This window comes from Rhineura floridana, chromosome 19 (genome assembly GCF_030035675.1).
Source record: "Rhineura floridana isolate rRhiFlo1 chromosome 19, rRhiFlo1.hap2, whole genome shotgun sequence".
Lineage (NCBI taxonomy): Eukaryota > Metazoa > Chordata > Lepidosauria > Squamata > Rhineuridae > Rhineura > Rhineura floridana.
This window is the reverse complement of record NC_084498.1, coordinates 6,191,871-6,219,844: the sequence shown is the minus strand read 5'-3', so window position 1 is coordinate 6,219,844 and position 27,974 is coordinate 6,191,871. Positions and strand designations below refer to the sequence as shown.

At 43.8% G+C, this 27,974-nt stretch overlaps 2 protein-coding genes and 1 long non-coding RNA gene across 20 annotated transcripts in view; 1 reads left to right on the top strand and 2 right to left on the bottom strand.

The window, feature by feature from the left end:
- Positions 1 to 19: 19 nt before the first annotated feature.
- VPS33A (VPS33A core subunit of CORVET and HOPS complexes) lies at positions 20 to 21,445 on the bottom strand. The gene is made up of 13 exons (XM_061603022.1): positions 21,164 to 21,445; positions 18,545 to 18,610; positions 12,404 to 12,531; positions 10,306 to 10,495; positions 9,369 to 9,485; positions 8,850 to 9,024; positions 7,714 to 7,907; positions 5,469 to 5,595; positions 5,230 to 5,297; positions 4,658 to 4,795; positions 2,271 to 2,408; positions 1,987 to 2,155; positions 20 to 1,239 (listed from the first exon to the last, which is right to left on the bottom strand). Exons 1-13 carry the CDS (start codon positions 21,263 to 21,265, stop codon positions 1,046 to 1,048), a joined length of 1,806 nt encoding a protein of 601 aa, XP_061459006.1. The 5' UTR covers positions 21,266 to 21,445; the 3' UTR covers positions 20 to 1,045.
- LOC133373380 (uncharacterized) lies at positions 21,033 to 27,767 on the top strand. The gene is made up of 4 exons (XR_009759669.1): positions 21,033 to 21,528; positions 22,573 to 23,015; positions 23,636 to 23,807; positions 27,456 to 27,767. It is a non-coding gene; the product is annotated as an uncharacterized LOC133373380 (long non-coding RNA).
- Positions 26,181 to 27,974, bottom strand: part of CLIP1 (CAP-Gly domain containing linker protein 1) — a 161,671-nt gene continuing 159,877 nt past the window's right edge. For all 18 annotated transcript variants that reach the window (XM_061603015.1, XM_061603012.1, XM_061603008.1 and 15 more), the window contains one exon: positions 26,181 to 27,974. In XM_061603015.1, coding sequence (XP_061458999.1) covers positions 27,752 to 27,974 — 223 coding nt within the window. In that variant the 3' untranslated portion in view covers positions 26,181 to 27,751.

The window sequence follows — 27,974 nt, the reverse complement described above, 5'->3', positions numbered from 1 at the left end:
ACACACACACACACTGAACAACTTGTTGGGATTGCATCTTTATAATAAACATTTGTCTCCTTAAATATGCTTCTTGTAGAACAATTCCAGCACCCTCAAAAACCATCCGTTTCATTATGACCACTGCTGACTGGTTTTAGAGAAAAAAGGAATAGAAATGGAGGCACACAAAAATGCTCCATACTCCTCTTACACTCCCCACCATTACGTTCACTGTAAATTTTACAAGCAAGTTTAATGTAAGGTCTTGGAAACTTCTAAGGAAATGCTGGGACAAAATAAGAGATGTAGATATTTTTACAACGTGCATCAACAATGAGAATACTCTTGTTTCTGCAGAAAAAACTGTGGGAAAAGTGACAGATTTGTTGCTGGATGTCCCAGGATGTGTGGTGAGGAAGAAAAACACTGTCCTTAGAGAAGGGGGTGCTAGAAGCTGCATCATATAAATGGGGGGGGCTGCGGAACTGAAGCCATTTTCTGAACTTTTTACAATCATATTTTTACAAACATGCCTTCATGGGACGTGCAGAATTGTGGGCTAGGAGGGAACATAAATGTTTACAGGTCTACCAATACCAAAAAGGGACGGTAGAAAGTGGTGAGGGAGTGAGGTACCAGGAAGATCTTATTGAGACATGTACAGAATTGTGGAATACGTTCACCCCCAAATATATGTTTAGAAACTGCAAAAAATGCAGATAAAAAGATAATCTGGAAATGATGCTAGTGGATGCACTGTAGGGCCCAGGCAAAACCCAGATCACAAGATTTAAGCTTCCTCCCAGGCCTGTATTTCAGAAACCAACACAAGGAACTATCTTCATTTGTGACATTTCATTTCTATCCTTCCCTCCTTCACAGGTATCAGTTCATGTCAAAGTTCAGAACAGAGTCAAAGCAAGAACAGCATACGTCCTCCTCTGTATCCAACAGCAATTCCAGAAGTTGTTTCCACTGCCAGATACTTCCTTCCCTGCTTCTTATGAAGATACCAGCCCTGATCCCACAGTGGTATCATTTCATATTTGAACAGACTCTCATTCTAAAACGGTGGAGGCTCCAGCTTCTCCATCAGAGATTTTATCCAGCTTGTTCCGTTGATCAGTTTTGTTGTGGCAATGACATACTCTGTGCCCCCATCTTCCATTTGAGACAGAAAGCGCAGGGCTGCAATTTCAGCATATGTCACTCCACCCAAGAAAAACACCAAAGTGACTCTGTTTTCTCCATGCTGACCTGCATTGTTTACAGGGAGAGAGAGGGTGCATTGAAAAGCTGGCTTTCAAATTAAATTTTGTGCAATGCCACTTATATCTATTCACCCCTAAGCTTGGTTTTAGAAGATTGTTATGCTGAAATTTGGAACAAGGAAGCCAACATAGCCAGAATGAAGCAGGAGCTTATATATACACAACACCTGTTACTCAACTATAGGATGTGACCCAAGTTTAAATGGACTGTCTTCAAGTCGATTCCGACTTATGGTGACCCTACGGATAGGTTTTTCATGGTAAGTGGTATTCAGAGGTGGTTTACCATTGCCTTCCTCTGAGGCTGAGAGGCGGTGACTGGCCCAAAGTCATCCAGGGAGTTTCATGGCTGTGTGAGGATTCGAACCCTGGTCTCCCAGGTTGTAGTCCAACACCTTAACCACTATGCCACACTGGCTAGGCATGCCTAAATTGTACTGAAATTATTGGGAGTTGTGCACCTTTCACTAGACTGATCCCATGCATCTGATCCAGGGCTGTGTGTCTGCTGCAAAGTGCACACAAAGTTCCTGCAATTGCATGGAAATAAAAAAAAACCTGCATGCACACCTGCACCCTCCAGGAAGAAGGAAGTCTGTGCACGGGAACTCCAACGTCTACAGGAAATTACTGAATTGTAGGTGATGCTGTTGTCATTAGCAACTGTTTTAAGTACTCAAGAGCAAAACCAAAACAAGATTATCATGCGAATGGTGTGACCAAAGATACCTACGCTTTTTTTGAAGCCCTGTAGGCAATTGCTGCCTCTCTTCAAAGTGCGGACCTGGAAGCATCTTTAACACTTCTTCTATGCTTCGCCACCCTGGACGGGCAAGCAGTTGTGCCAGGCGCACACTTAGAGGGGCATAGCCGCTGTATACATAGGAGATATCATTGGGATTCTGCAGAAAGGAAGGAAGTGGGGGGGGAATAAATGAGGAGCAGCCTATTAGCATACAATACTTTGCATACAATACTTAGCAATACTGTAACATAACTGAGTGATAAAGAGCTTACCTGCTCATTGACATCATCCATCCACAGGCGCAATGTTTTCCGAATTGTTGGGTAGTTATTTCTACTGCTTAATTGGGCCTTCAAGAGTCCTGCTTTTTCTAGATTATTTAAAGTCAGGATGTGTTCATAGCCATAAGTCTGTAACAAGAACATCTGCTATTTAACACTGGTGGCAATGCATTTTATACATTATATATGGAATTGTCAGTTGACCTGCAAACCTATGCACATTCACATGGAAGTAGATGCCACTGTGTTCAAAGAGACTTACTCCAAGGTAAGTACACACAGGACTACAGCCAAGACTTCAACCTATAAACCATTTGCTGTTGAGAGTGAGAGAAAAGTTAAACAGTAACTGAGCAAGTCTGCACAGAACCAAGACAGATAGGATAATGACAACATTTCTTGATATTTTTAACAGAGCTTTTATTCCATGCTCATCCAGTCCTGCAGAGATAACTTTCAGTTTTAAAATGTAGTGGCTTCACCTGCATGGAATAAGCCACGGTTAATGGCCTGTCAGGTTTGAGTGGTCAGTGCTAGTGCACACTGACCACTTGTTCTTGCCTTGCTCCTCCTCTGGTGTAAGCAACAAGCCATGAAGCCTTAGGTTGTCACTATGTGTAAACCCAGGATTGTTTTCCCCCCTCCCTCTTGAAAAAAACATGATCGTGAAGACAAGGATTGTTCTTGGTTTTTTAATCATGGTTTATACAGGAGAAACAAACCATGATTTCAGTGTAGATATAATGACAAGGTTTCTTGGCATGTTGCTCCCACTTACTCCAAGGGAGGAGCGACAGGGGCAGTGTGTATTAGCATGCTGCACAATCCCAATAAGCCAGTGGTTCCCAAACCTTTTCCCCCCACAGATCACTTGAAAATTGCTGAGGGTCTTGGTGGACCACTTAAATGACTTTTCTTCCTATTGCAGCAACTGTAGTGTGTTGTGCTAGATCTGGGGTGATTTTTAATTGCATTTTTATTACTTCTTTTATTTATATAATTGTACTGTATTCTATGCAATTCAAATTGTAATACAACATAAGGAATAAAAGAAGCAACATACAATTAAAATCAATATGAAAATTTCACGTGACGGATGCATATGGATCAGAAACAGGAGAAATCTACTGAGAGATTTGTGTGTGTGGGCAGGATTGTAAGGGGTCGGAAAGGGCTGAAAAGGCTTGTACTCAAAGCACTCCACAGATGCGATCCCAGTTATCTATGAAAATCACTTAAAACCTGTCCGTATTTCTCCTTCTCCTCCTTCAGTTGCATCTCTTTATCTCCCCAGACCTCATTGTGCAGCCAATCCCACACATATTAACTTGGAAATAAGCCCCACTGAGATCTGCATAGGACTGCAGCCTTGGAAGTTTGATCTCATGCACCTTCACACAAAAGGAAGTCTGTGTTCTATGGTGCTTACTCGCAAGGAAGCATCAGGGTTCGCAGCCTTGAAATCTCTTGGTTTTACCCCTCCTTATGCACCACCACTCATAGCAGACGATACAACTCAAAATGAGAACATCCAGCCTGTTGAGGAGGAAAAGAGACTTCCCCTTCCAAGGTGCCATGGCACATTAAAGGGGGCTACAAAATGGGGGGGAGGGGGAAGGAAGTGTGGAGGGCGTAAGAGGGGAATGCAGAAAATGAAGAGGGCAGTTTGTCAAGCCGTGAAAGAGAGAAAGGGTGGGAAGAACTACCAGAACAGACAAAGGGGAGTCAGAAAGAACACGTGACGACATCCTTCTTGAATGCTGCAGCTAGGGTTAGAGGGCTGGGTAAAAGGAGTTGTCAACACTCCCCCTCCTCACAGGGACTTTTCACCTCCAGTAATGTTTGGCACCTCCAGAATTAAGTAGATAGAACAATGGGAATGTGGATTGCTCCATGAGCCATGCAGAGGGAGGATGAAAAACAAGTTCCACCTTGCAACAACATACAGTACAAAGCCTTAGAATGACGGGGAAGCCACTGCTTCTGTCATTCTTCACAGACATTCCACAGACCACCAGCATGAAGCAGTGGTTGGGGAACCCTGGCAATAAGCCATTAACCATTTTTTTAAAAAAAGTATTGTGCAAATAGAATATAAACACCATCATCAGAATATAAACCAGAAAAATATATCAATGTTGGCATGATATTTTAACTACTGAGACAATGTGACCATGAGTTGCATCCAACTAAGCCCTACACAGAGTAGACCCACTGAAATTAATAGAACTAAGTTAGTCATGCCCATTCAGTGAGTCTACAACCTCACATTAACCTGAAAAAATGGACGTTGAACTCTCTCAACGCCTTGAGAGTTTCCTCACTGACAATTGTGCGTAAGATCCTCTGAAGAGTGGTTTATATTTGACTTGTCTAACCTGAAGAATCTCTCTTTTATAATGATCCAGAATCTTCTGTTTCAACCCACTGTTGCACACTGACTGCAGGCAAACAAGTCTCAATATCTTGATCAAGGGATGCTTTTGGGCTATACAGTCTTCAATGTAATTGTTGACCTAAGTGGAAAATTACAAACCATCATACAAAGGTACACAAGACTCTGAAAGAGAGGCTATACCCAATGTTTAGCTCTTATTTTTACGAATATAAAAGTAAACATGGAACTGATCCCCTCCCCCCTCCCCTGGCCATAAACATCCAGAGCATTTTGCACCAAACTGAACCCAGCCAGGACACACAGGATGCCATTTTTTGTGAGCAATTTTTGTTAATCAATAATAGTAAATTGTCAGATGATCAGTCAGACCCATTTGTGATCTGGGCAGAAAGGCTCCTGCAGCTGTTGTCAAGGCTATTGGACCAAAGCAGTTTAGCTTTCAGAAGACCCAGTGAACTGAAACAGATTCTACATAGCAAAAAGTACACCAACCATTATTCCAAGGAAAACTAGATAATGATGAACAAAATATTTAAGAGCATTTCCACCTACCTTATCAGTGTCTATTCCTGACATGAACTCTTGTTCCACTGTTAAGTTATCAAAGAAGTCTTCTGATGCTTGAATAAATAATAAGAAACAACAAATGAACTAACTGCGTTTGAAAATAAATGTTCTTTAAATTAAGCGTCTCTAGATATAAACAGTGTTAGGATCTGGCTACTGGAACCTTATGTACAAGGAATTTATTAAAACTGTTTAACAGACAGTGCTGTAGCTGGAATACTTACTAGTGATATCTTTGATGAGCTCCGCAATGGAAGTGTGGTTAGCTAAAGAGCTTCTTGCTGCTTGCATGTGGGGCAGCTGTGAGACAAACTGTTTGATCTCTCCAACAGTTTTAGCATGGTGCCTTTCCTAAGAAAATAAACCCAGCAGTTAGCAGTTTAGCGTCAATCTCCACCGGTCCATGGGCAAATCACATACTGTGTTCACTGTTTCATCTAAGAAAAAAAAGCTTTACTGCTGATGGGAGAAGACATGCTCCCCCATCCAATATACAATTCTTTATCTCTTATGAAGACATCACAAAAATCTATCCAAGACAAATCCTCATGATCAAAACTGACAAATGAATAGGAAGATGTTGATCTGGTAGAATGAACATTTCCTAACTCAGCTTCTACCTGTCTGGCATCTTTTCATGCACATTCCAGTTTTACACGTAATAAAAACATTCTTATTTTTCTAATGTCCAAAGAAGAGCCTGTGATGCATTGGACAGTGTGCTGGATTGGGATCTGGGGGGATCCGGGCATGAATGCTGGCCCCAGCAAGGTAAGACTATCTCTCACCATAATGATCTTCACAACATCCTAGCAAGGATGAAAACAGCAGGGTATATTGCAACTCATACTAGACTCTTAGGATAGAGTGGAAAGAAAATCTATTTATTTAAGAAGAAATTGGCCCAAGACACGCACCCCAATGACTGAAATGCCAAGTGCCTACTTTAATGATTAGCATTCGCTCCCATGGTTATGAATTGTTCCTCTGTTTGCATTTTATTGATTTTGTTGTATTTTGTTTTTAAATTTTGTTCTTTGCTTTTGAGAATCTTGATTGAAAAGCAAGTCATAAATGTTCCAAATAAATAAATTGGGCCAATGTTATGATGTGAGAAATTGTCTGACAACCTGTAAGAATGTTTCTTGAAAAGACAGAAATCTTGTTATCTCAGCAATGATTAAAAACACAGAGCTCAGCTCTCAAGGACTAGATTGCCAGAGGTGTGTAATGAGCCATTAATAAAGATAATCCAGAAGTTTGTATTCTATGTCCAGCTTCTCTCAGACCAACAAGAAAAAACTACACACAACCACACATCCAAACACATTTATTTAAAAGTGGAACTTGGCTGAAGTGTTAACTCTATGAATGGCGAGCCTGGGCATGAAAACAATAATGAAGTCTGCCATTAACAGGCCCTCTGCTACCCACAAGCTGCTGTTTCATTATCACCAATTATATCTGACAACCTTGCATCTCTCTCTCCTTCCTTCCAACATAGAAGTGCCAATTAGGGTACTCAAATTTAAATGGTCCTTGTTCAACAGGCAAGCGCATCTGGTATGGCCTTCTGAAGGGGCAGAAAGAAATGCAAAAAGCGTATCTTCAGGTTACACAGCTCAGCAATCATTAGTGTGCACTTTTATGCACCAACATACTAGGGCAGGCACAATGGCATTTCCTGAAACTGGTAAATATCTGCACAACACAGAGGCATATATACATGTCTACAAGGGACAAAGTCATGCACAAACTTTTACATGGGAGTGGCTGCATCACTTCCGGAGATAACCTATGTCAGGCAGATATATTGGATTCTGATATACCACAGGCAAGCCAATGGGTATGTCTTGGTAGCAATTAACTGGGGGCAGGATTCATTTTCCTAAGGATCTCAGCTTTCATTAAAATACAAGCAAGCTTTTAGGTCTTATGGCTGAAATTATATGCTCAGAAGGGTGTGGCTACTGTTTGCTGAGTTCTCAGAAGCTATAAAAGGATAGCTAAATAAGACTTCCATCAGTGGGGGCGGAGGGGGGGGGGCTGATGCCCTCCACAACTTTTTGTCTCTCCTCATGAGTAGTTAAACCAGGATGGTATAAAATTATAAAATGTGGAAGACAAGATTACGTAGATTTGCATAATGCATCTATATTGTTCAATACAAGTTTTTTCCCTCCCTTAGTGCAGAGTTTGGACTGCCTGGGCACAAATTTTCATTGTTTTTATAGAATACACTGCCTTGGTCATTAAGCTTTAGAGTAACCTGGCTAGCTCTGAAGCAAAGTGTAGATCTGACTTCTGATCTGATCAGCAACCGTACTTGCAGCTGCAAGGTGTGTATGCATAACGTGGAACACTTTTGAGACAGAATGGACAAGTCAGATGGACCTACATTCTTAAAAAGTGGGACATGCCCCGCTGCTTTGGGGGTGGGTAGGGGATAAGATGAGGCAGGTCCATTACCTCAAATGCAGCTGAGATTATTTTGGCTCTCTTGCTCAGCACACAGCCCACAGCATTGAAGTTCTTGTCTCGGATCTCTGCGTAGAGCTCCTCGGCAGAATTCAGCTGCAGTTTCTTGGGCTCCGTGGGGAGATCCTTGCCACCCTCCCCTTGCTTCTTGGGGGCAAACTTTTCAGGAGGGAGTTTCACGTAAGCTGCCAAAATACAAGTCAAAGAAAACAGAGATGACCTGGGGATTTCTAGCACACAATGGGATAAACACTGGGGGAAAAAAAGTGAAATAATTAAACTGAGCTATCACTTGGCAAGTGTTAAGCACACTCTTGAGGGGCATCAGTTTTTATTTTTTTTCTCAAGAGAAACTGATCCAAGAGAATAAATACCTTATTCTCTCTCTCTCTTTCAGACTCTCTCACACACACATTTATGGGATAGAAATGACTTCCATACCAGATAATACCACTGAAGAAGAGAGCAAAATATTTATCCATGAAATAAATGGGTGCTATTAAAGTGCTGTTAAGAAATAAGGTTTCAAGGCTCTAGATCAGAGATGGGGAACCTGTGGCCCTTCAGACGCTGTTGGACCGTGCTAGCTGGGGCTGATGGGAGCTGGAGTCCAAGAGCAGCTGGAGAGCCGCAGATTCCTCACCCCTGCACTAGACAAAATGAGGAGAAAGGGTGGGAGGGAGCCCCAGTCTCCCTAAAATGCAAGGAAGGGGCACAGAAGCTGTCAAAGGGTGGGGGCGAGTGGGAGACGCTGCAAAATACCCCATGGAAGAGAGAAAGATAAAACAGAAGACCAAGGTGGAAGAGGAGAACCTGGGCTGGAGGAAGAGGGGAATAAAAGAAAGACAAATTGGTATATGCATGAGGGAGCTGAGAAAAACCTGTCACTGAAGCTCAGCATGTCTGGGAATTGTTGCCTCTGTCCTGGACAGAGCTCCTCTCTGGCCCCAGGCTGAGAAAGGACATAATTTGTAAGGAGAAACTATCCACTACTGCATAAAGAGAGAAAAAAGACATATGGATTGTCAGAGACAGTCTTGCCTATTTCCCAGCTGAACACCAATCACTCACAGTAAGCCAGACGCAGTCACTGTGTTACCTTCTAGTCACACCTGCTGCTTACTTACTATTCTGAAGCCCATAGATTTCATCAATAAGCCCCTCATACGTCAGCTGCGTGGCCAGAGGTGACATCAAGTCTACATTGCGGTCAAGCAGCAAGAGGGTATCAAAGACCGGGAAGATTGGATTCTGGCTCCCAGAAATCTCCCGCTTCATCCTGATCATCATATTTGCCACGTGCTGAAGATAAAGGTATTTGGGAGATTAGCCTACAAGCAATGACTAACAGAAACATTTTAGACATAACTGAATAGGCAGCTCTCACTGACTGGTGCGCTTCAGCATCCAAGGAAAGTGGCAGATTCACCAAAATCTACAGACACACAGACACACAGGTTTCCTTACAGGTTAAAGATATATATAAAGCATGTTTCTTTGCATATAAACAGAGTAAACTGAAAAAAAGAAGTACTTCCAAATACTGTAGATTGTCATCCACGCAAAGGGGCATTCATACAGCAAAATTGCAGGCAGGAAGCCACACTGAATTAGCTACTGATAAAAGGAGACCAGATCCTCTTTACCCGTGCACATTCCCCCTTCCCAAAGATCTGTGGGATTGTTCCATAAAGTGCCTGGAGTGTCATGAGTCCCTTTGCTGCTTGATAGAGGCTGGTCTGGTCATTTTCTAAGTAACACTCCTATATGTTAAAAAAAATGAAAGAATGATAAGAAATTTGGGCTATAGTTGGTAATCTTAGCTTAATAGCAACAATTGCCAAAAAAATGCAGCCTATAAATACTTTAAATAAACAGGATCACAGAACTGAAACAGAACTTGGAAGTCCTTTCTTGCAATCCTCCAGTGAGGCAGAATTTGCTGCAGTTGATGACTGTACACTAGATATTGGCCAAATTCCTTTTAAAAACCTCCAAGGGGAGGCAGCCACTGGGTAATTGTCACTATTGAAGAGGGTTTCCGTAGTTTTAAACTGGAATTTTCAAAACAGCTTCAAAACAAGCATAAAAACATACCAAACAATATGAACAAAAACTACTAAAACACCGTAACAATCCCCTAAGAGAGCACAGTACTAAAATCAGTCAATTGAAGGCCTGGGTGAAACCTTCAACTGTGGCTCTGGGGAGAACTATCTACAACTGAGGGGCCACGATCAAAAGGCCCTCTTGGTTACCACCAGGGACACCTAGAGAAGAGTCTTAATGTGTGGACAGATCCTCCTAATATGAACCTAGAGCTGCTATCTTGCAATTCAGCCCTATGATAGCTTGTCCAGGCAACAGTTGTTCCTTGCTCTTCTTATAGCCCAGAGGTGGTGGTGGGGAATATAAAGACCCTGGTTCTAATCTAGACCTTAAGTCAACAGGAAGCAAAAGCCACTGGCAGCTAATATCTCCCACCAGTGATCCCTGGGATGCCTACAGCATAGCCCCTATCAGGAGTCAGTTTGGACAGATACCTCACTTTGTATTACCCACACAAAGAAACCAAATACTGACTTTAAAGGCACTTTCAGACTCCATGGATAACAGGTCTCCATCAAATGGAATGAGGTCCAAGCTGTACTCCTCTTTATGAATGAAGGAGCCCAAGACTCCCTGATCATTCAGCTGTTGTTCACACAACAAGCTGCGGTGTGGTACAAACAAGATGTGGAAATCCCTCTGTGGACCACGGACTCTGTCTTCACTAGAAAGGGGACAAGGAAAGATCTTACAAGAGATGGAACTACCAGTTAAAGGGATAAACTGGCTTTCAATATTCTGAACCAAGTTCATAAGGGTTTTCAATTCAGACAAGGAGTAACTTTTCAGTCAATGCAAACAAGACAAAACCATCAACTGATGAGGTTTCTGCTCAGACTCATTTTATTGTTATATATAACAATAAATTCTGACATTGCCATGTTACACTGGAAACGTGTATTAGCCAGGTTCTACATAGCTGTGGTGTTTTTTTTTAAGAAACGTCAGCTTTTCCAACATGGAATCCCCAGTGCAGTAGCTCTATCTTTCTCTTTTAATTACATGGATTAGTCATACTTAGGGGCTGTGTCTGTGACCTTTTCAGATTTCCCCCCAAAACATTCTTCATGGTAAAACCCTCCAGCAGTACGATACCCAGGGGGCTTCCAGACTTGGATGATTTAGTAGCACCCAATCGTTGCTGTTCTGCTTTGAGCTGCAAGTGAAATAGCAACCATGCTTCCGGATTTCTGGAATCCAAATAACCAGCCTCAAATGCTATTGGGGGAGGGGGAGCAAATTTTTTATTGGGACTATGCTCTCTTCCCATGCTGCACCCCCAATCATGATCCCCCCCTCCCGCAGACTGTCATGGCCCCTTCAGAGGACTCAGAGGAGGAGGAAGAGCCAGAGTTGTGTCCTCAGGGGTTCCACTAGTTCCTTCTCCTGGGTCTGCCAACTCTGCCTCTTCCTCCTCCTCCGAGTCCTCTGAAGGGGCCATGACACAGACTGTGACTCAGGGGGAGAAAAGATATAAAAGCAATGCTATTTGGAAAGGGAATGGTTAAAGTGATAGCGCTGATGCCTGGAGAGAACCACCACAGAAAAGGAAATGGCGAAACAATTTATACAGGCCGTAACTAGTCACAATAGTCACAAGGCTGTTCTGTTGTGTTAAAAAAAGGATCAAATCTTCAGAGTTATGGGGGAAAAGAAAAAATGAAGCTGAAGAAAGAAAACATGGGAGCGGGATGTTTTGTTCACAACGTCATGCAGATACCCTGTAAAAAGTGAGCGAAGAAACTGTGGTTATTCCATAGCAAATGCTCAGTGTGGAAACAGCCAGCATTTGGCGAGGCTCAAGGGAATCAGCTCACTCTCTCAAGAGGTGCCTTGAGAATTCCACTACTTTCTTGCTCGTGTGGAAACAGCTTCTGCTGCACTCTTCAGCTCCTCCGCAGGGCTTTGCCACAGGCGTTGTCCTCCCAAGGAGCAGTGAAAAGCAGGCTCCATCGCCTCTGATGAGGAGTGAACTAGACATGATGGGGGCAGACCTGTGTGTCAGAACTGGGCTTTTGTCAAATCCCTATAAAGCAGAAATGGGGGACAAGTTAAAGGGCACCTGAGGAAGGCAGAGAAGGGGTACCGAACGCTTTCCTGCCACATTTTTCTACTGAAACTTCTCTCCAGCTGCCTTCCCCACCTCATGGAACTCTGTGATTGAAAGTAAACCACACCAGTAGAAGAGGAGCTGAGAATAAGGTTTTCGGGGTGGTGGTGGAAAGGGTTCAGTATCTCTTTTCTGCCCACCTCTTCTGTGCTTTAAATTGCCAACCCTGCATCTCCCTGCTTCATAGGAATTCATCATGGGTTGATTTATAATAATAATAATAATAATAATAATAATATCCCGCCCTTCCTCCCAGTAAGAGCCCAGGGTGGCAATTAGTTGTGCAATCATCACATCTAGTTCAGATCTGGGTGGATCCCATTTGCTGCTGGCAGAAAAAACAGAAGAGATCTTTCCCACGAAACTGAGCAGAAACAGAAGCAAACTGTGTTGTTTCTCTTTCTGGAAAACTGCAGAAAGCAGAATGTAGGGCTGAAACTGAAAACCAACATGCTACTCTACCTGAGCACATTTTCAGCAATTATGTCCATGAGCTCTAGTCTTGGTCTGACAAAGAAAATAATATTCTTGACATCAGCAGGCGGGAGGCGGCCTGCTTTGAGAGTGAACATCTTCTCTACCTCATGTTCCTGGAAGGAGACAAAAAGAAGAAAAAAAGGTGCAATCTTACTTTAGCCTTTGGAAGAAGTTGCTTTCAGAGAGAACTGCAAACAGCTGAGGCTATCAGGTCAATCCACTACTACTGGGAGTAGCTATAGTTGGGGTTTGTAAACTTGATGTTTAGCCCATGATCACAGGGCAAATCAGGACACAGAGAACGTGGCGACCTTTTGCAGAAGGCGACACAAAAAACATCTGTCGGGATAAATTGCAATTTAACGTTCGATCACATCACCAATAGATTACAAAGTAGTATAAAAAAATACTGGCACATAGTACAACACGTCCCCGGCTGCCAAGAGCCACCTTTGATCTCCTATAAAAGGACTAAAAATCTAAAAGACATCTTAGTCAGGAGTGATTTCAGAGGTAACCCGCATTCCAACATAAATGTCCTTCCAGGTACCAACCCACCAAAAGGACATTATCCATGTGGACGATGCATCTTTTGTAAATATACTCGAAAAACAACAGAATTTATCAATTCGGTCAACAACAAAAAATATACTCCGCGCCACTTCTCCACTTGCAATACTGCAAGGGTTGTTTATGTCATACAGTGTAGCTGCTTGAAAATGTATGTGGGACAGACATCTAGGATGATCAAAAAATGCATAGGGAAACATTTAAGTAACCTGAAGAATAACAGAACAGGGGCCCCTCTAGTTGGACATTTTAACCAGTGCTCACATTCCATAATGGATTTGAAATTTTGGACCTTAGAAAAAATATATGGAGAAAGTGATGAGTTTTTATTGAGGAGGGAATTATTCTGGAGTTAAAAACGATGACACCTAGTGGCTTAAATGAAGATTTTGAACTTCTTCCCTTAATATAATAATAATAATAATAATAAATTTAATTTTTGTGTCGCCTATCTGGCCGAAGCCACTCTAGGCGACGTACACATTAAAATTCGATAAAATACAATATAAATACAAAATAAAATACAATGCAGTCAACACTAATGCAGTAGTAAAAACAATGTAGGGCAATCAATAAACAATTATAAACAATCACAGAAAAATTAGCCCACCCCTGAGATCCCAAAGGCCTGTCCAAAGAGCCAGGTTTTTAAGGCTCGGCGAAATGTATCCAGGGAAGGGGCATGGCGAAGATCGAACGGGAGAGAGTTCCAGAGAGTGGGGGCCGCCACTGAAAATGCCCTCTCTCTAGTCCCCACCAACCTAGCTGTTTTCGTTGGTGGGACTGAGAGAAGGCCCTGCGTGGCTGATCTAGTCGGGCGGCTTAATTGGTGGTACTGGAGGTGCTCCTTCAGGTAAACTGGGCCGAGACCGTATAGGGATTTAAAGGTTAACACCAACACCTTGAATTGGGCCCGGAAAACAACTGGAAGCCAATGTAGATGAAATAACACTGGCGTGATGTGATCGCGGCGGCGGCTGTTTGTAAGCAACTGAGTCGCCGCATTCTGCACCAGTTGTAGTTTCCGGACCGTTTTCAAGGGTAACCCCACGTAGAGCGCATTGCAGTAGTCTAATCGAGAGGTGACCAGAGCATGTACTACCAGTGGGAGCTGATGAATAGGGAGGTAGGGTTGCAGCCTCCATATGAGGTGTAGTTGATACCAAGCTGCCCGGCTCACTGCCGAAATCTGAGCCTCCATGGACAGCTTGGAATCAAGAACAACCCCGAGGCTGCGGACCTGATCCTTCAGGGGTAAACTCACCCCATTAAGCTTCAGGTCAACAACACCCAACCTTCCCCTGTCACCTACAAGTAGCACTTCGGTCTTATCAGGATTGAGCTTCAGCCTGTTCCTTCCCATCCACCCACTCACGGATTCCAGGCACTTGGACAAGGTCTCCACAGCCAACTCCAGTGAGGATTTAAAAGAGAGGTAGAGCTGCGTGTCATCAGCATATTGGTGACACCGCAGCCCAAAACTCCTGATGATAGCTCCCAGCGGTTTTATATAGATGTTAAACAGCATGGGAGAGAGGATAGAACCCTGTGGCACTCCACAAGTGAGGGGCCAAGGGTCTGAAACCTCATCCCCCAATGCTACCTGTTGATGCCTGTCAGAGAGAAAGAACGGAACCACTGTAAAACAGTGCCTCCTATTCCCAATCCTTCCAGGCGATCTAACAGGATACCGTGGTCAACGGTATCAAAAGCCGCTGAGAGATCCAGGAGGACAAGAAAGGTGAATTCTCCCCTGTCTAATGCCCTCCTCATATCATCCACCAGAGCGACCAAGGCTGTTTCAGTACCATGTCCAGTCCTGAAACCCGATTGGTATGGATCCAAATAATCCGTTTCATCCAAGTGTGCTGACAACTGGCTAGCCACCACTTGCTCAATGATCTTGCCCAAAAATGGCAAATTTGAAATGGGGCGAAAGTTGTTCAAAACTTGGGGATCCAAGGAGGACTTTTTTAGAATGGGTTTTATAATTGCCTCCTTGAGGGCCGGTGGCAGTACACCCTCCTTCAAGGATGCATTTACCATCGCCCTGATCCCTTCGCCCAATTTCTCCTTGCAATTCATAAGGAACCATGATGGGCAAGGATCAGTCAGACAGGTGGTAGGTTTCACCGTTGAAAGTACCTTGTCCACATCCTCAGAAGGAAGAGGCCGGAACCGATCCCACTGAACCGGATTGCAGCTGGTCAACTCTGGATCCTCTACTGCATCCACAGCGTACGGAATCGAGTTCTTCAGGTGTTCGATTTTATCAGCAAAGTGCCTTGCCAATTTGTCACAGGAGGCTTTAGAGTGCTCCAAGGGTTCCTGACCAACTGGACCGACCAGGCTTCGGACCACCTGGAACAGCTTCCTGGGACAGCACTCTGCGGATGCAATAGAGGCAGCAAAGAAATCCTTCTTTGTTGCCTTTATTGCCACCTGGTAGGCAGCTATTGCTGCTCTAACCTGTGTCCGAACATCTTCAGAGTGGGATTTCCGCCACCGGCGTTCTAGTCGTCTCACCTCCTGTCTCAGACTTCGCAACCCGGGTGTGTACCACGGTGCTGTCTGAGTTCTGTTCAGGGGGAGAGGACGTTTCGGAGCCACCTGGTCTAATGCCCTTTCAGAATTTACATCGGCCCCTTAAGGAGACACTTCTATCCAGGTGCTAATGTTTCCATCAAGAAAAAGGTCAAATAATTTATCCCCTCCTTAACGAGGGATCGAGGCTAAGAACATAAGAAGAGCCTGCTGGATCAGGCCAGTGGCCCATCTAGTCCAGCATCCTGTTCTCACAGTGGCCAACCAGGTGCCTGGGGAAAGCCCGCAAGCAGGACCCGAGTGCAAGAACACTCTCCCCTCCGGAGGCTTCCGGCAACTGGTTTTCAGAAGCATGCTGCCTCTGACTAGGGTGGCAGAGCACAGCCATCATGGCTAGTAGCCATTGATAGCCCTGTCCTCCATGAATTTGTCTAATCTTCTTTTAAAGCCATCCAAGCTGGTGGCCATTACTGCATCTTGTGGGAGCAAATTCCATAGTTTAACTATGCGCTGAGTAAAGAAGTACTTCCTTTTGTCTGTCCTGAATCTTCCAACATTCAGCTTCTTTGAATGTCCATGAGTTCTAGTATTATGAGAGAGGGAGAAGAACTTTTCTCTACCCACTTTCTCAATGCCATGCATAATTTTATACACTTCTATCATGTCTCCTCTGACCCGCCTTTTCTCTAAACTAAAAAGCCCCAAATGCTGCAACCTTTCCTCGTAAGGGAGTCGCTCCATCCCCTTGATCATTCTGGTTGCCCTCTTCTGAACCTTTTCCAACTCTATAATATCCTTTTTGAGATGAGGCGACCAGAACTGTACACAGTATTCCAAATGCGGCCGCACCATAGATTTATACAACGGCATGATGATATCGGCTGTTTTATTTTCAATACCTTTCCTAATTATCGCTAGCATGGAATTTGCCTTTTTCACAGCTGCCGCACACTGGGTCGACATTTTCATCGTGCTGTCCACTACAACCCCGAGGTCTCTCTCCTGGTCGGTCACCGCCAGTTCAGACCCCATGAGCGTATATGTGAAATTAAGATTTTTTGCTCCAATATGCATAATTTTACACTTGTTTATATTGAATTGCATTTGCCATTTTTCCGCCCATTCACTTAGTTTGGAGATGTCTTTTTGGAGCTCTTCGCAATCCCTTTTTGTTTTAACAACCCTGAACAATTTAGTGTCGTCAGCAAACTTGGCCACTTCACTGCTCACTCCTAATTCTAGGTCATTAATGAACAAGTTGAAAAGTACAGGTCCCAATACCGATCCTTGAGGGACTCCACTTTCTACAGCCCTCCATTGGGAGAACTGTCCGTTTATTCCTACTCTCTGCTTTCTGCTTCTTAACCAATTCCTTATCCACAAGAGGACCTCTCCTCTTATTCCATGACTGCTAAGCTTCCTCAGAAGCCTTTGGTGAGGTACCTTGTCAAACGCTTTTTGAAAGTCTAAGTACACTATGTCCACTGGATCACCTCTATCTATATGCTTGTTGACACTCTCAAAGAATTCTAATAGGTTACTGAGACAGGACTTTCCCTTGCAGAAGCCATGCTGGCTCTGCTTCAGCAAGGCTTGTTCTTCTATGTGCTTAGTTAATCTAGCTTTAATTATACTTTCTACCAGTTTTCCAGGGACAGAAGTTAAGCTAACTGGCCTGTAATTTCCGGGATCCCCTCTGGATCCCTTTTTGAATATTGGCGTTACATTTGCCACTTTCCAGTCCTCAGGCACGGAGGAGGACCCAAGGGACAAGTTACATATTTTAGTTAGCAGATCAGCAATTTCACTTTTCAGTTCTTTGAGAACTCTCGGGTGGATGCCATCCGGGCCCGGTGATTTGTCAGTTTTTATATTGTCCATTAAGCTTAGAACTTCCTCTCTCGTTACCACTATTTGTCTCAGTTCCTCAGAATCCCTTCCTGCAAATGTTAGTTCAGGTTCAGGGATCTGCCCTATATCTTCCACTGTGAAGACAGATGCAAAGAATTCATTTAGCTTCTCTGCAATCTCCTTATCGTTCTTTAGTACACCTTTGACTCCCTTATCATCCAAGGGTCCAATTGTCTCCCTAGATGGTCTCCTGCTTTGAATGTATTTACAGAATTTTTTGTTGTTGGTTTTTATGTTCTTAGCAATGTGCTCCTCAAAATCTTTTTTAGCATCCCTTATTGTCTTCTTGCATTTCTTTTGCCAGAGTTTATGTTCTTTTTTATTTTCTTCATTTGGACAAGACTTCCATTTTCTGAAGGAAGACTTTTTGCCTCTAAGAGCTTCCTTGACTTTGCTCGTTAACCATGCTGGCATCTTCTTGGCCCTGGCGGTACCTTTTCTGATCTGCGGTATTTCCATTAAGAAAAGGTCAAATAATTTATCTCCTCCTAAACATGGGACTGGTGGTATTTTTTCGTGCATGCAGATATATATGTACAGGCAATCCCTCCTAGCACTGTATAAGAGGATTGTTATCAGTACAATACAGAACCAAAATTGTTAAACGAACAATTGTAAAAGTTCATTATGTAAGCATGGATTTTGGTTGTTGTTTTAAGAAAAATTGTTTCAAACAAACTTTTTAAGAAAATTGTGTTTAATTTTTTAAAAAACATGTAAATACATGCCTATACGGTACACAGTTATGAAATGACATTTGTCCCCACTGTTTTAATATATTATAGCTCCTGATGAAGGCCAGTGATTACAGGCTGAAATGCGTTGGGCTTCTTTGAAAAATATTCTGCAATAAAACCAGTTTGGGCTTCTTTGAAAAAAATCTCGCAATAAAACCAGTTTTCTATAAAATACTTCAGCATTCTGGTCTTTGACCCCCTTTTTTTACATATCAAATCAGGACACCAGAAACATTTTTTCCCCAAACGCTTTGGATAAAACTCTCAATAGGCATATACACTATTTATGGATCTTATGTAGCGTATCAGCTTTTAAAAAACCAGACTTAATTTAATTTTTTGACAAAGTCTTGCCCATGCCTACCTTTAGAAGTGAATATTGTGCAATCAGTCCAAATGGTCCAGTAAGATACTCGTCCCACACAATGGCCTATGAAGAGGAAATGAGAGAATCAGCTGGCACTCAAACTACTTCAAGGATACAGGAGTGAGCTGGGGAAAGTTTCTGACAATTCCATGTGGACAGTCTTCAATATTCTAAGTTTATTCAAGGCCACTCTTCACCCATTCAGGTTCATGTCCCCCAAACAAATCATGTATGGTAAGCCATAGGTCAAACCTTGGCTACAGCTTGTGGTTTGTCCAGAGCAAGATAAACCATGAGCCCAGATTCAGACATAACACTAATCCAAACCATGGCTTAGCTCACAGCACGATAGCAGCAGAGGACTGGAGGAGCAGAGTGGCTACTGCGATCTTTTCTCTGGACACCTGCACTCTTGCTTGTTCATGATAAGTCATGGTTTGGCTTAGAGTTACATGTAAACCACATCACTGTGTGTGCACATAAGAAACATTAAGCAGTAGATTCTGAAAGTACACCTTAAAGACCCATGCAACATATTATAACCTGGGTAGAGTAAGCCACATCAAACTATGATGAAGGGGAAAGCCCCTGTGAGAGAGCTGATGCAAGCAGTAGTGTAGTGACAAATTCTGAAGTGCAGGGTCCCTTCATTATAGCCATGCCATGTCCCCTCACAGCCACACCCCCTTGCTTGCTCTCCACACTCCAGTTCTTCCCACGTGCAACTTCTCCTACGACAACAGATGTCCCTAGGAGCCAATCAGCATGAAAGGGGAGTGTATTAGCTACTGAGAAGAGTCTTCTCAGTAGCTGACTCTTCTTCTTTCATTCTGATTGGCTACTTTTTTGGGAGGAGGGTCCCTACATCTCCAGCATCCTATGAGCCAATCAGCATGGAAGGCGAGTGTGTTAGCCACTGAGAAGAGTCTTCTCGGTAGCTGACTCCTCCTTTCACTCTGGCTTCAATCAGCAGGAAAGGACAAGGAAGCATGCTAGAAGACTCTTCTCAGTGGCCAACACACTCGCCTTCCATGCTGATTGGCTCATAGGATGCTGGAGATGTAGGGACCCTCCTCCCCAAAAAGTAAAGCATCTAAGATCCCCTGCAACTCTGGACCACTATACCACTAGATGCAAGTATACCAGTCTGTATGTTACTGTTTTAAAGTGCAATCTTATGCATGTTTATTCGGAAATAAATCTCACCGCCCATTAGGACTTACTCACAGGAATAGCAGTGCAGCTAGGTAATTTTAGACCTTGGGCTTAATGGTTTTGCTGGGGCAGCAGCTGGTGGTGGTAGTAGTGGCGGCTTCAGATGGCCATGTATATCACTTCAGTTTAAAGCACACAATTAACATTTTTCTTCTCCGTTGCCATCCCATGCTTAAACCTGCGTCTATATTCCTGACATGCTAGCTCAAAAAACAAACAAGAAATACTCTGAGCATGTGCAGCCTTGCATTTTAAACTCACTCAAATTATGGTGCTAGCACGACTAGAGTAAAATGGGGGTTACTTTTGCTGCTCTAATGCTAAACACATTTAGTTGGGAAAAAGCACCATTTTGTTGCAGAAAAGTCTAATCTATTTTTAAAGTTAAAAACAACAACTGTGCATTTTCCTGTCTGGATGCCCCCTGACTTCAGAACATTTTAAAAATAGGAAAGATGCTAAGGCAACAACTATCAGCCACGCAGTGGCACAGGGCTTGTTTGCCGTGACTCAGAAGGGGTGTAATTCAATATAGAGCTTACTCTCAGGAAAATGAGTCCAAGACTGCAGTCCTAAACATACTCCCTAGGGCCTGGGTCCCCAACATGGCACCGGCGACCACCACAGCACCCGTGAACACCCGCTATAGCCCTTGTTCCTCTCAATTTTTAATTTAACTGATTATTTTTTGGGGGTGGTGATGGTTGTCTATTTTTAATCTATTTTGTTCTGTGATTTGTGTGGGTGTTTTGTCCCTTGTTGTTGTTGCTGCTGCAGGGAGAGGCGTTATCTGAGCATCAACAGTTGCCTCGTCTGTAAAATGGGCATTTTGTGGTACCCACAGCGGTTTCTTAGATTCCCAGATACCCCCAACCTGCCCCAGTGAGTAGTAATCTCTCTGTAGTGCCTTGCGAGACGCATTTCTAAGTAAACATGTACATGGTATCCTGGCTTGTTGTAAAATAAAGACCTTGAAGGGTTTTTGGTGGGCCTTGTTAATGGGCCCCAAGGGTTGGGGGGCGCAGATCCCAGAGGTCTATGGGGAACTCGCTCCCTTCTCCCGTTTATCGGGGTCCCAAGGAGAGAGACTAAGAAGAGTCCAAAAGGACGAAGATTTTAGGGGAGTGGGAAAAGCTGGAATAAATGCTGGAGCTTTCTCCAAGGAGAAAGGAGAAGTGGAAACGGCGGCAATGGGGAAGGAAGGCCGGACGAGAGCGCGGCTCCGCGTTTACTCGGGAGTAAGGCCACTGCATTCAGTGGGGCGCTCCCTCTCGCGGAAGCGCGCACCGAGCGGCACCCTCAGCCGGGCAGGAGGAACCAGCGGCGGCCGTCGCTCTCTCTGCCTCCGAGGGGAAGGGAGCGGGCTCCGGCCTTCCTGCCCACACGGAGCCCCGGACTCACCTTGGAGCCGGCGCACTTGTCGAGGAATTCGCGCAGCTCCTTGCGGCCGGCCTCCCTCAGCGCCATCAGGTTGACCCGGCCCGAGTTCAGATGCGCCGCCATGACGCGCCCCTCTCCTGCCTCCTTCCCTCCTCGACTCTGTTGGCCTCAAGCCCAGCCCAGGAGCCAGTGAGGAAAGCCGGTCATGTGAAGCCCGCGAGGAGCAGGAGGAGGAGGCGGCCTCAAGCGCCCTGCCTGCCTGCCTGCAGCTGCTCTCTCTGTCTCAGAGGAGGGGAAAGAATGGAGGAATAATAACCACCCCTACCCTCCCCGCCACACTTTAGGGTTTGCTGACTTATTCTTTTACATTTTGCCCTCCCAAGCAGGTAAGGATGCCTACACCGTTACTCCCCTCCCCCCTTTGTCCCCACACAACAGCCCTGTGAGGTAGGTTAGGCGGAGAGGCAGCGTTTGGCTAAGGCCCAAGGCATTTTTAAGGAAGAGTTGTGTGGCCAAATGGCTACCCAGTCCCTGCGTTTGGACCCCCAGTGGGCGCAAATGTTATGTGCCTCCAAGTCGATTACGACTTATGGCGACCCTATGAATCAGCGACCTCCAAGAGCATCTGTCATGGACCACCCTGTTCAGATCTTGTAAGTTCAGGTCTGTGGCTTCCTTTATGGAATCAATCCATCTCTTCTTTGGCCTTCCTCTTTTTCTACTCCCTTCTGTTTTTCCCAGCATTGTCTTTTCTAGTGAATCATGTCTTCTCATGATGTGTCCGAAGTATGATAACCTCAGTTTCATCATTTTAGCTTCTAGTGATAGTTCTGGTTTAGTTTGATCTAACATCCAATTCTTTGTCTTTTCCGCGGTCCATGGCATGCACAAAGCTCTCCTCCAACACCACATTTCAAATGAATTTGTTTTTCTCTTACCTGCTTTTTCACTGTCCAACTTTCACATCCATACATAGAGATCGGAAATACCATGGACTGAATGATCCTGACTTTAGTGTTCAGTGATACATCTTTACATTTGAGGACCTTTTCTAGTTCTCTCACAGCTGCCCTCCCCAGTCCTAGCAAATGAACACATGAAATTTAACCCATGAACCAGGAACACAATTTCCGATTAGCAGCTACTGAAACACTGACCAGAGGTATGACATTTTAGTGCAATTGAATAGAAACAGTAGAACGCGAGGGCACAGTACACAGTAATTTGTAGCTTATTACAAAGAAGGGTGTGAATCATAAGCAGCAGCTTTTAATTTGAATTTGTTCTTTAATGCACCTATTTACTGGTGGGTGGGCAGGCTAGTAAGAATGTTGCTAGGCTAATAACTTGTGTAAATGCATTTGCAAAGCTGCATTTGCCCCTCCTCCCTTTTTCAGTTTGAATCACTTTTGCCTCAATCCAAACATCAGGGCTCGTACATGGCCAGGAGGCTTCTAATGCAAGCTGTTTGAATGAAGACATGGGCACCCAGTAAGAAGTTCCTGAAGAAAATGCCCTGCTAAGGCTGCCTGGTGAGCTTCGTGGCTGAGCAGGGATTAATAGCTTGGCTCTCTGGGATCAGCTGGGCCTATAAGGCCATCAAGTCCAACCCCCTGCTCAATGCAGGAATCCAAATCAAAGCATTCCCAACAGATGGCTGTCCAGCTGCCTCTTGAATGTCTCCAGTGTCGGAGAGCCCACTACCTCTCTAGGTAATTTGTTCCATTGTCGTACGGCTGTCGTATGTTGTATGGATGAGCAACCTGTGCTCTCCCCCAGATGCTACTGGACTCCAGCTCCCATCAGCCCCAGCCAGCAGCTGACAGCATCTGGACGACCAGAGGGCCACCCTTCTCAACACTACAATGCAAAGGTTTGGCAATGTTATTCCAAGTTGGCATAAATATATGTTTATGACATTTACATTGCACCCTTCCTCCAAGGAGCTCCTGGGGATGTATATGGTTACGTCTATCACATCTATTGAAGCAGCCAGATGTAAAGTACCTCACAGCACAGACAGGCCTGTAGGTGGTGGGGGGAATAGGGGCCCCACCCCCTCAAGCTACGCTTCACCTCCCCCAGATACAATCACAACCTCCATTTAAAGAATGCTACATTGATTTAAGTACAGGAGCAATTGAAGAATAGGACCCTCTGAAATATTCAGTGAATAAGGCAGGGCGAGTGCACCACAAAAGTCTCATTTGGAAAAGCCCCCCCCCCCAAGTCTGCTTGCTGAAAACTTTCCCTAAGGATTGATCACCCTACAATTACTTACGTGATCCTGAAAAAACAGCCTATATGGTAACATGACCCATGACGAGTTAAATATTAGGACTTTATATTATGGGCTGAGAGCCAGTGTGGTGTAGTGGTTAAGGTGTTGGACTATGACCTGGGAGACCAGGGTTAGAATCCCCATACAGCCACTGGGTGACCTTGGGCCAGTCACTGCCTCTCGGCCTCATGAAAACCCTATTCTATTCATAGGGTCGCCATGTCGGAATTGACTTGAGGGCAGTACATCTACATCTCTATATTATGGGCTAGACTTCGACTCCACCCCTTGAACTTTCCATTGCTCTGCTTTTCAGTTTCAGTTTCAGTTGTGTTCTCTATCCAGCCATCAATGAAGAACTTTTTTTTTTGCCTGCAGTAACAGGTAAGAGTTTGCTTATTCTGCAGTTAGTACAATGAATACTGCAGGGTGAGGTGCTTACGACTAAAGGGTGAAATACAGAGAGAAAGCAATCTGAAAAAGCAGCTTCCCTAAATTACCCTTTAAAGCACTCACTATACTCACAATCAGTGGCTAGTTTCTCCTTTTCTTGAGTACTTGATGGCAAAGGATGAAAACGGCCCCATAGGAATAGAAATATTGCTGCATATGCTGCAGTTAGCTGGCTGGCCACCTAGGCTGTAACTCAGGTAAAAAAAGAAAATCCATTTGCTTTTCACAATTAGTTTCTAATGGCTTACTTAGTCCTTCATTGCAATAGCTAGTTCAAAAATTTTCCCTTGATTGTACAACAAGAAGGAAAATTCAGCCACAAGATTCCAATGCTGAGCACGGGGTACAGGTTGGTACATATCGGGAGAGGTGGTCCTTGAGGTATTGGGGTCCTGAGCTGTATAAAGCTTGATAGGACAAAAGCAGCACTTTGAATTGAGCCTGAAAACTAATCAGTAGACAGTGCAGTTGCACTAGAATTGGCGCTAAGTGCTCAAACCATCTTGTCCCGGTGAGCAGTCTGGCTGCTAAATTCTGCACCAGTTGCAGTTTCTGAACTGTCTTTGAAGGCAGCCCCACATACAATGCACTGCAATCATCTAATTAGGGGTTACCAGAGCGTAGACAACAGAAGTCAGGCTGTGCTTGTCCAGAATCAGATAGGGTGGTATCTGGGGCACCAGCCAAAGCTAACAAAGCATTCCTAACCACCGAGGCCACTCGAGCCTTAAGCGACAGTAGCGGATGCAGAAGTAATCCCAAGCTTCCTCAGAGGAAGTGTAACCTCATCAAGAGCAGGCCGCAACTCCTTCATCTGGTCCTGGGAACCACCCACTAACAGTGCCTCAGTCTTCTCTGGATTCAGCTTCTCTTTATTGGTTCTCATCTAGTCCACTACCGAGGCAAGACATCTACTGCCACACCTGGAGATATAAAGGAGAGAGTTCTGTGTTGTCAGCATGATACTGACAACATTCCAAACTGCCGGATGATCCCACTCAGCGGATTCATGTAGATGTTAAACAGCATGGGAGATAAAATCGAACTCTGTGGAACCACAAATTGGAGGCTCTACAGACCTGAACAATTCCCCCCCCCCAAGCATCACCTTCTGAGAATGGCCATCCAAGTAGGACTGGAACCACCACAAAGCAGGAAGCCTGGAGATGTGATTTCTACAGACCACAGCAACTCCCCTTCCCCAACCCTCAAGCCTGTTTACATTTAGAAAGAGCCTTCTTTTTCAAAAAGATCTGCCGCTGAAGTTTCAGCAGTGTAGGGGGCCTCCAGAAGCACAGGGTTTCAAAGCCTTTCTTCCCTGTTGGTGGTGCTTTGAAAATTTCTCTCCTGTGTATCTCGAGAAGGATATGAAAGTTACCATGCAAGTAAGCCAGGCAGAGTTTCCTCTCCCCAATATGTAACGTGCTAAAAAGACAGGAATAGAAGTGGGGCAGTTGCCTAAACAGTAAGAGAGGAAAGTATGATAAATTGTGTAAGGCAGGGACAGATCTCTGAAATGATCTGACATACACTAAATGGGGCAAATGCTCTCTGGGAAAGGCATTAAACCCAAGGAGACACCCTGGTTTGGTATGGCCATGAAATATGGAATCAGTTAGGATGGGTAAGCGGGGGAAAGATGAAGTCACAAATCTGTCAACGCGTTCAGGGTGGTGGTGGAGGCTACAGGCCTCCTGGTCAGTCATCAAATATCAGAGAAGGCGAACTGCTCTAGGTTCAGACTCAGCCTTCCTATAAAGGCTTTACATGGCATTTCTGCCCTGATTGGAACCAGAGGCTAGCTTCCCAGATCTTAATACTGCAATCCTAGGTATGTCTACTCAGAAGTAGGAGCGATTGAGTTAAATGGGACTTTACTGCAGCCTAAAACTCTTAAAAGATTGTCTTAGAGCAGGGGTGATGAACCTGTGGCCTCCAGATTTTGTTGGACTACAACTCCCATCATCCCTTGTCACTGACCATTCTAGCGAGGGCGAATCGAGTTGGGAGTCCAACAACATCTGGAAGGCTCCAGCCTTCCCAGCCCCAGAAAGCAGGAACGCCTACTTTCATACTTGGACTTCCTTCACCATGCTTACGTGGAGCCCACTGAACTCTAGTAAGATGATTTAAAAAGAACATGCTAAGGTTCATGCCATGACCATGAACAAAAACACTCAAGACCCATCACAGAGCCTACTTAACACTTACTCAGGCACGTTTTTCCAGTTTAACATCTGTGGCATGGAAAAGTTAATGACACTGGTTTTAGTAACCTCAAAGAAAAAGAATGCAACACAGGTGACAAGAGAATAACTTTTATTAAAGATACAGTACACTCAGTTTAGTTTAATACTGATTTCCCTGCTTTTGTTTCTATTCCTTTTCATACATTCATTACTCCAAATTTCAAACAATTACATTAGATTGACCTTATACTCATATGCCAAATACTGTCTAATCTGGAGGAAAAATACATCAGAGGTGCATATATATAGATATATACAGTTATACAAGAGTAAAATTCCTCTATAATGTACAGAGAGCAGGGAACATATAATGTTATCTTTTTTTACATTTGGGTTTGAGACATTCAAAAGAAGAGAGAGATAAACCAGCTTATGTGGTATATCACCTTTACTTATGCTAAGCGGCACACATCATCAACTCTGTGACAGAGTAATTTCATCAGGAACTTCACATGCATTAAAAATAAAGCATGGCACAGTTTCACCCATAACAGTGTGTCCCACTGGTTTTACATTTTCTCCATTTCTCATAAGCGTCTTGCTTCTTAGAAGATCCACAATTATTAAATATTGAGTTTTCTGTTTTACATTCATCTGGAACAAAATTCAAACCAAGGGGGAAAAATAAATAAATAATTAATTCATCAAAAAAGTCTTGATTTGTGAACGGACTTTTAATAAAAACCTGTTACAGGATACAAATTTGCTGGAAGATTTTTTTTGTAAACGCACAAAAACAAACCCAGCCAGAAAAAAAAATCTCCCAAGATTGAGGCTATTTAAAGATATTAAATCAAGCTACTGTGCTGTGCACAAAGGTCCTCTGAGTTCAGATGAACAGAAGGACTAAAGACATCAATAGTTTTCCAAAATATAACCCTTTTCTTAAATATATTTATATATGTACTTATGTACAATTCTACAGAAGCTGAAAGAACGTGGAAAGGGAGGTTTATCCATGTGCCCAGCGTAGAGGTTTCTTTATAAAAAGTTTCTGCACAGTAGCTTGTTTGCTTACCTGCTTCATGATATTTTTCTAAACAAAATTTCACACTGTTAAGAAATCTTGCTGAAATAAAGGCACTACTGATCTCTAGGTAGCGCACCAGAGCTCACGTATTCTTTGATCAAGAGCTAACTGAACAGGTGAAAATAATAAAAAAGAGCTCATCTCTTAACTCATTCCAGTGTCAAAGGCTTTACAAAATCTAAAAACATACAACTGCAGCTTTAAGAGCTTAGTGCAAATATGAAAATTAACAGCATAATTTTAAAGGTCTTTAAATAAGCTAAAAATGTTAACTAGAGTTTTGCTATTTTTCCCCTACAGGTAAACAACATGACATAAGGGAAGTTCCTCTTTAAAGATAATGCAAACCCAGAAGTTGGAAAAGAAAATGGCAGCAATCTGCCTAGTAAATTATTTATTTCTATTTTCATTTTAGCTTAGGGCAGAATAAAGTTATTTTGCTGTGGAAGACCAAAATATCTCTCCAAGTCTGTGGGCTGGGAAGGGCAAGGGTCGCTGTCCTTTTTTTCCTGACATCAGCACACTCAAATGCTGCTAGTGGATGTGGTCCGGCTAATGCACAGAGCAAAGTTTCTTTTCCCTGGTCCTCTCCGGCATCAGAAGGTCTCGTCGTCATTGCAATTTGTAGCCCAGTGCCCAAACACTTCACAGATTTCACAATAGGGACGCTCTTCTTTTCGGCTGCCATGGTAAGTCGAGTGTGGAGGGTCATCCGATGCTTGTGCTTGAGTTGGACAATCCTCAGTGTCGTGGAGATCAAAGCAGTCACAAATGTCACAGAAAAGACGAGGCTTCTTTTTGACTTGGTTTTCTTCCTCA

What these genes read in the sequence shown, in the direction of transcription:
- VPS33A (XM_061603022.1), bottom strand. Translation starts at nt 21,265, where the DNA reads ATGGCGGCGCATCTGAACTCGGGCCGGGTCAACCTGATGGCGCTGAGG. An exon ending in CACAATATTCACTTCTAAAG is followed by an intron (nt 12,532 to 18,544) that starts GTAGGCATGGGC and finishes GTCTCCTTCCAG; the next exon opens with GAACATGAGGTAGAGAAGAT. An exon ending in ATAAAAGAGAGATTCTTCAG is followed by an intron (nt 2,409 to 4,657) that starts GTTAGACAAGTC and finishes TTCTTGTTACAG; the next exon opens with ACTTATGGCTATGAACACAT.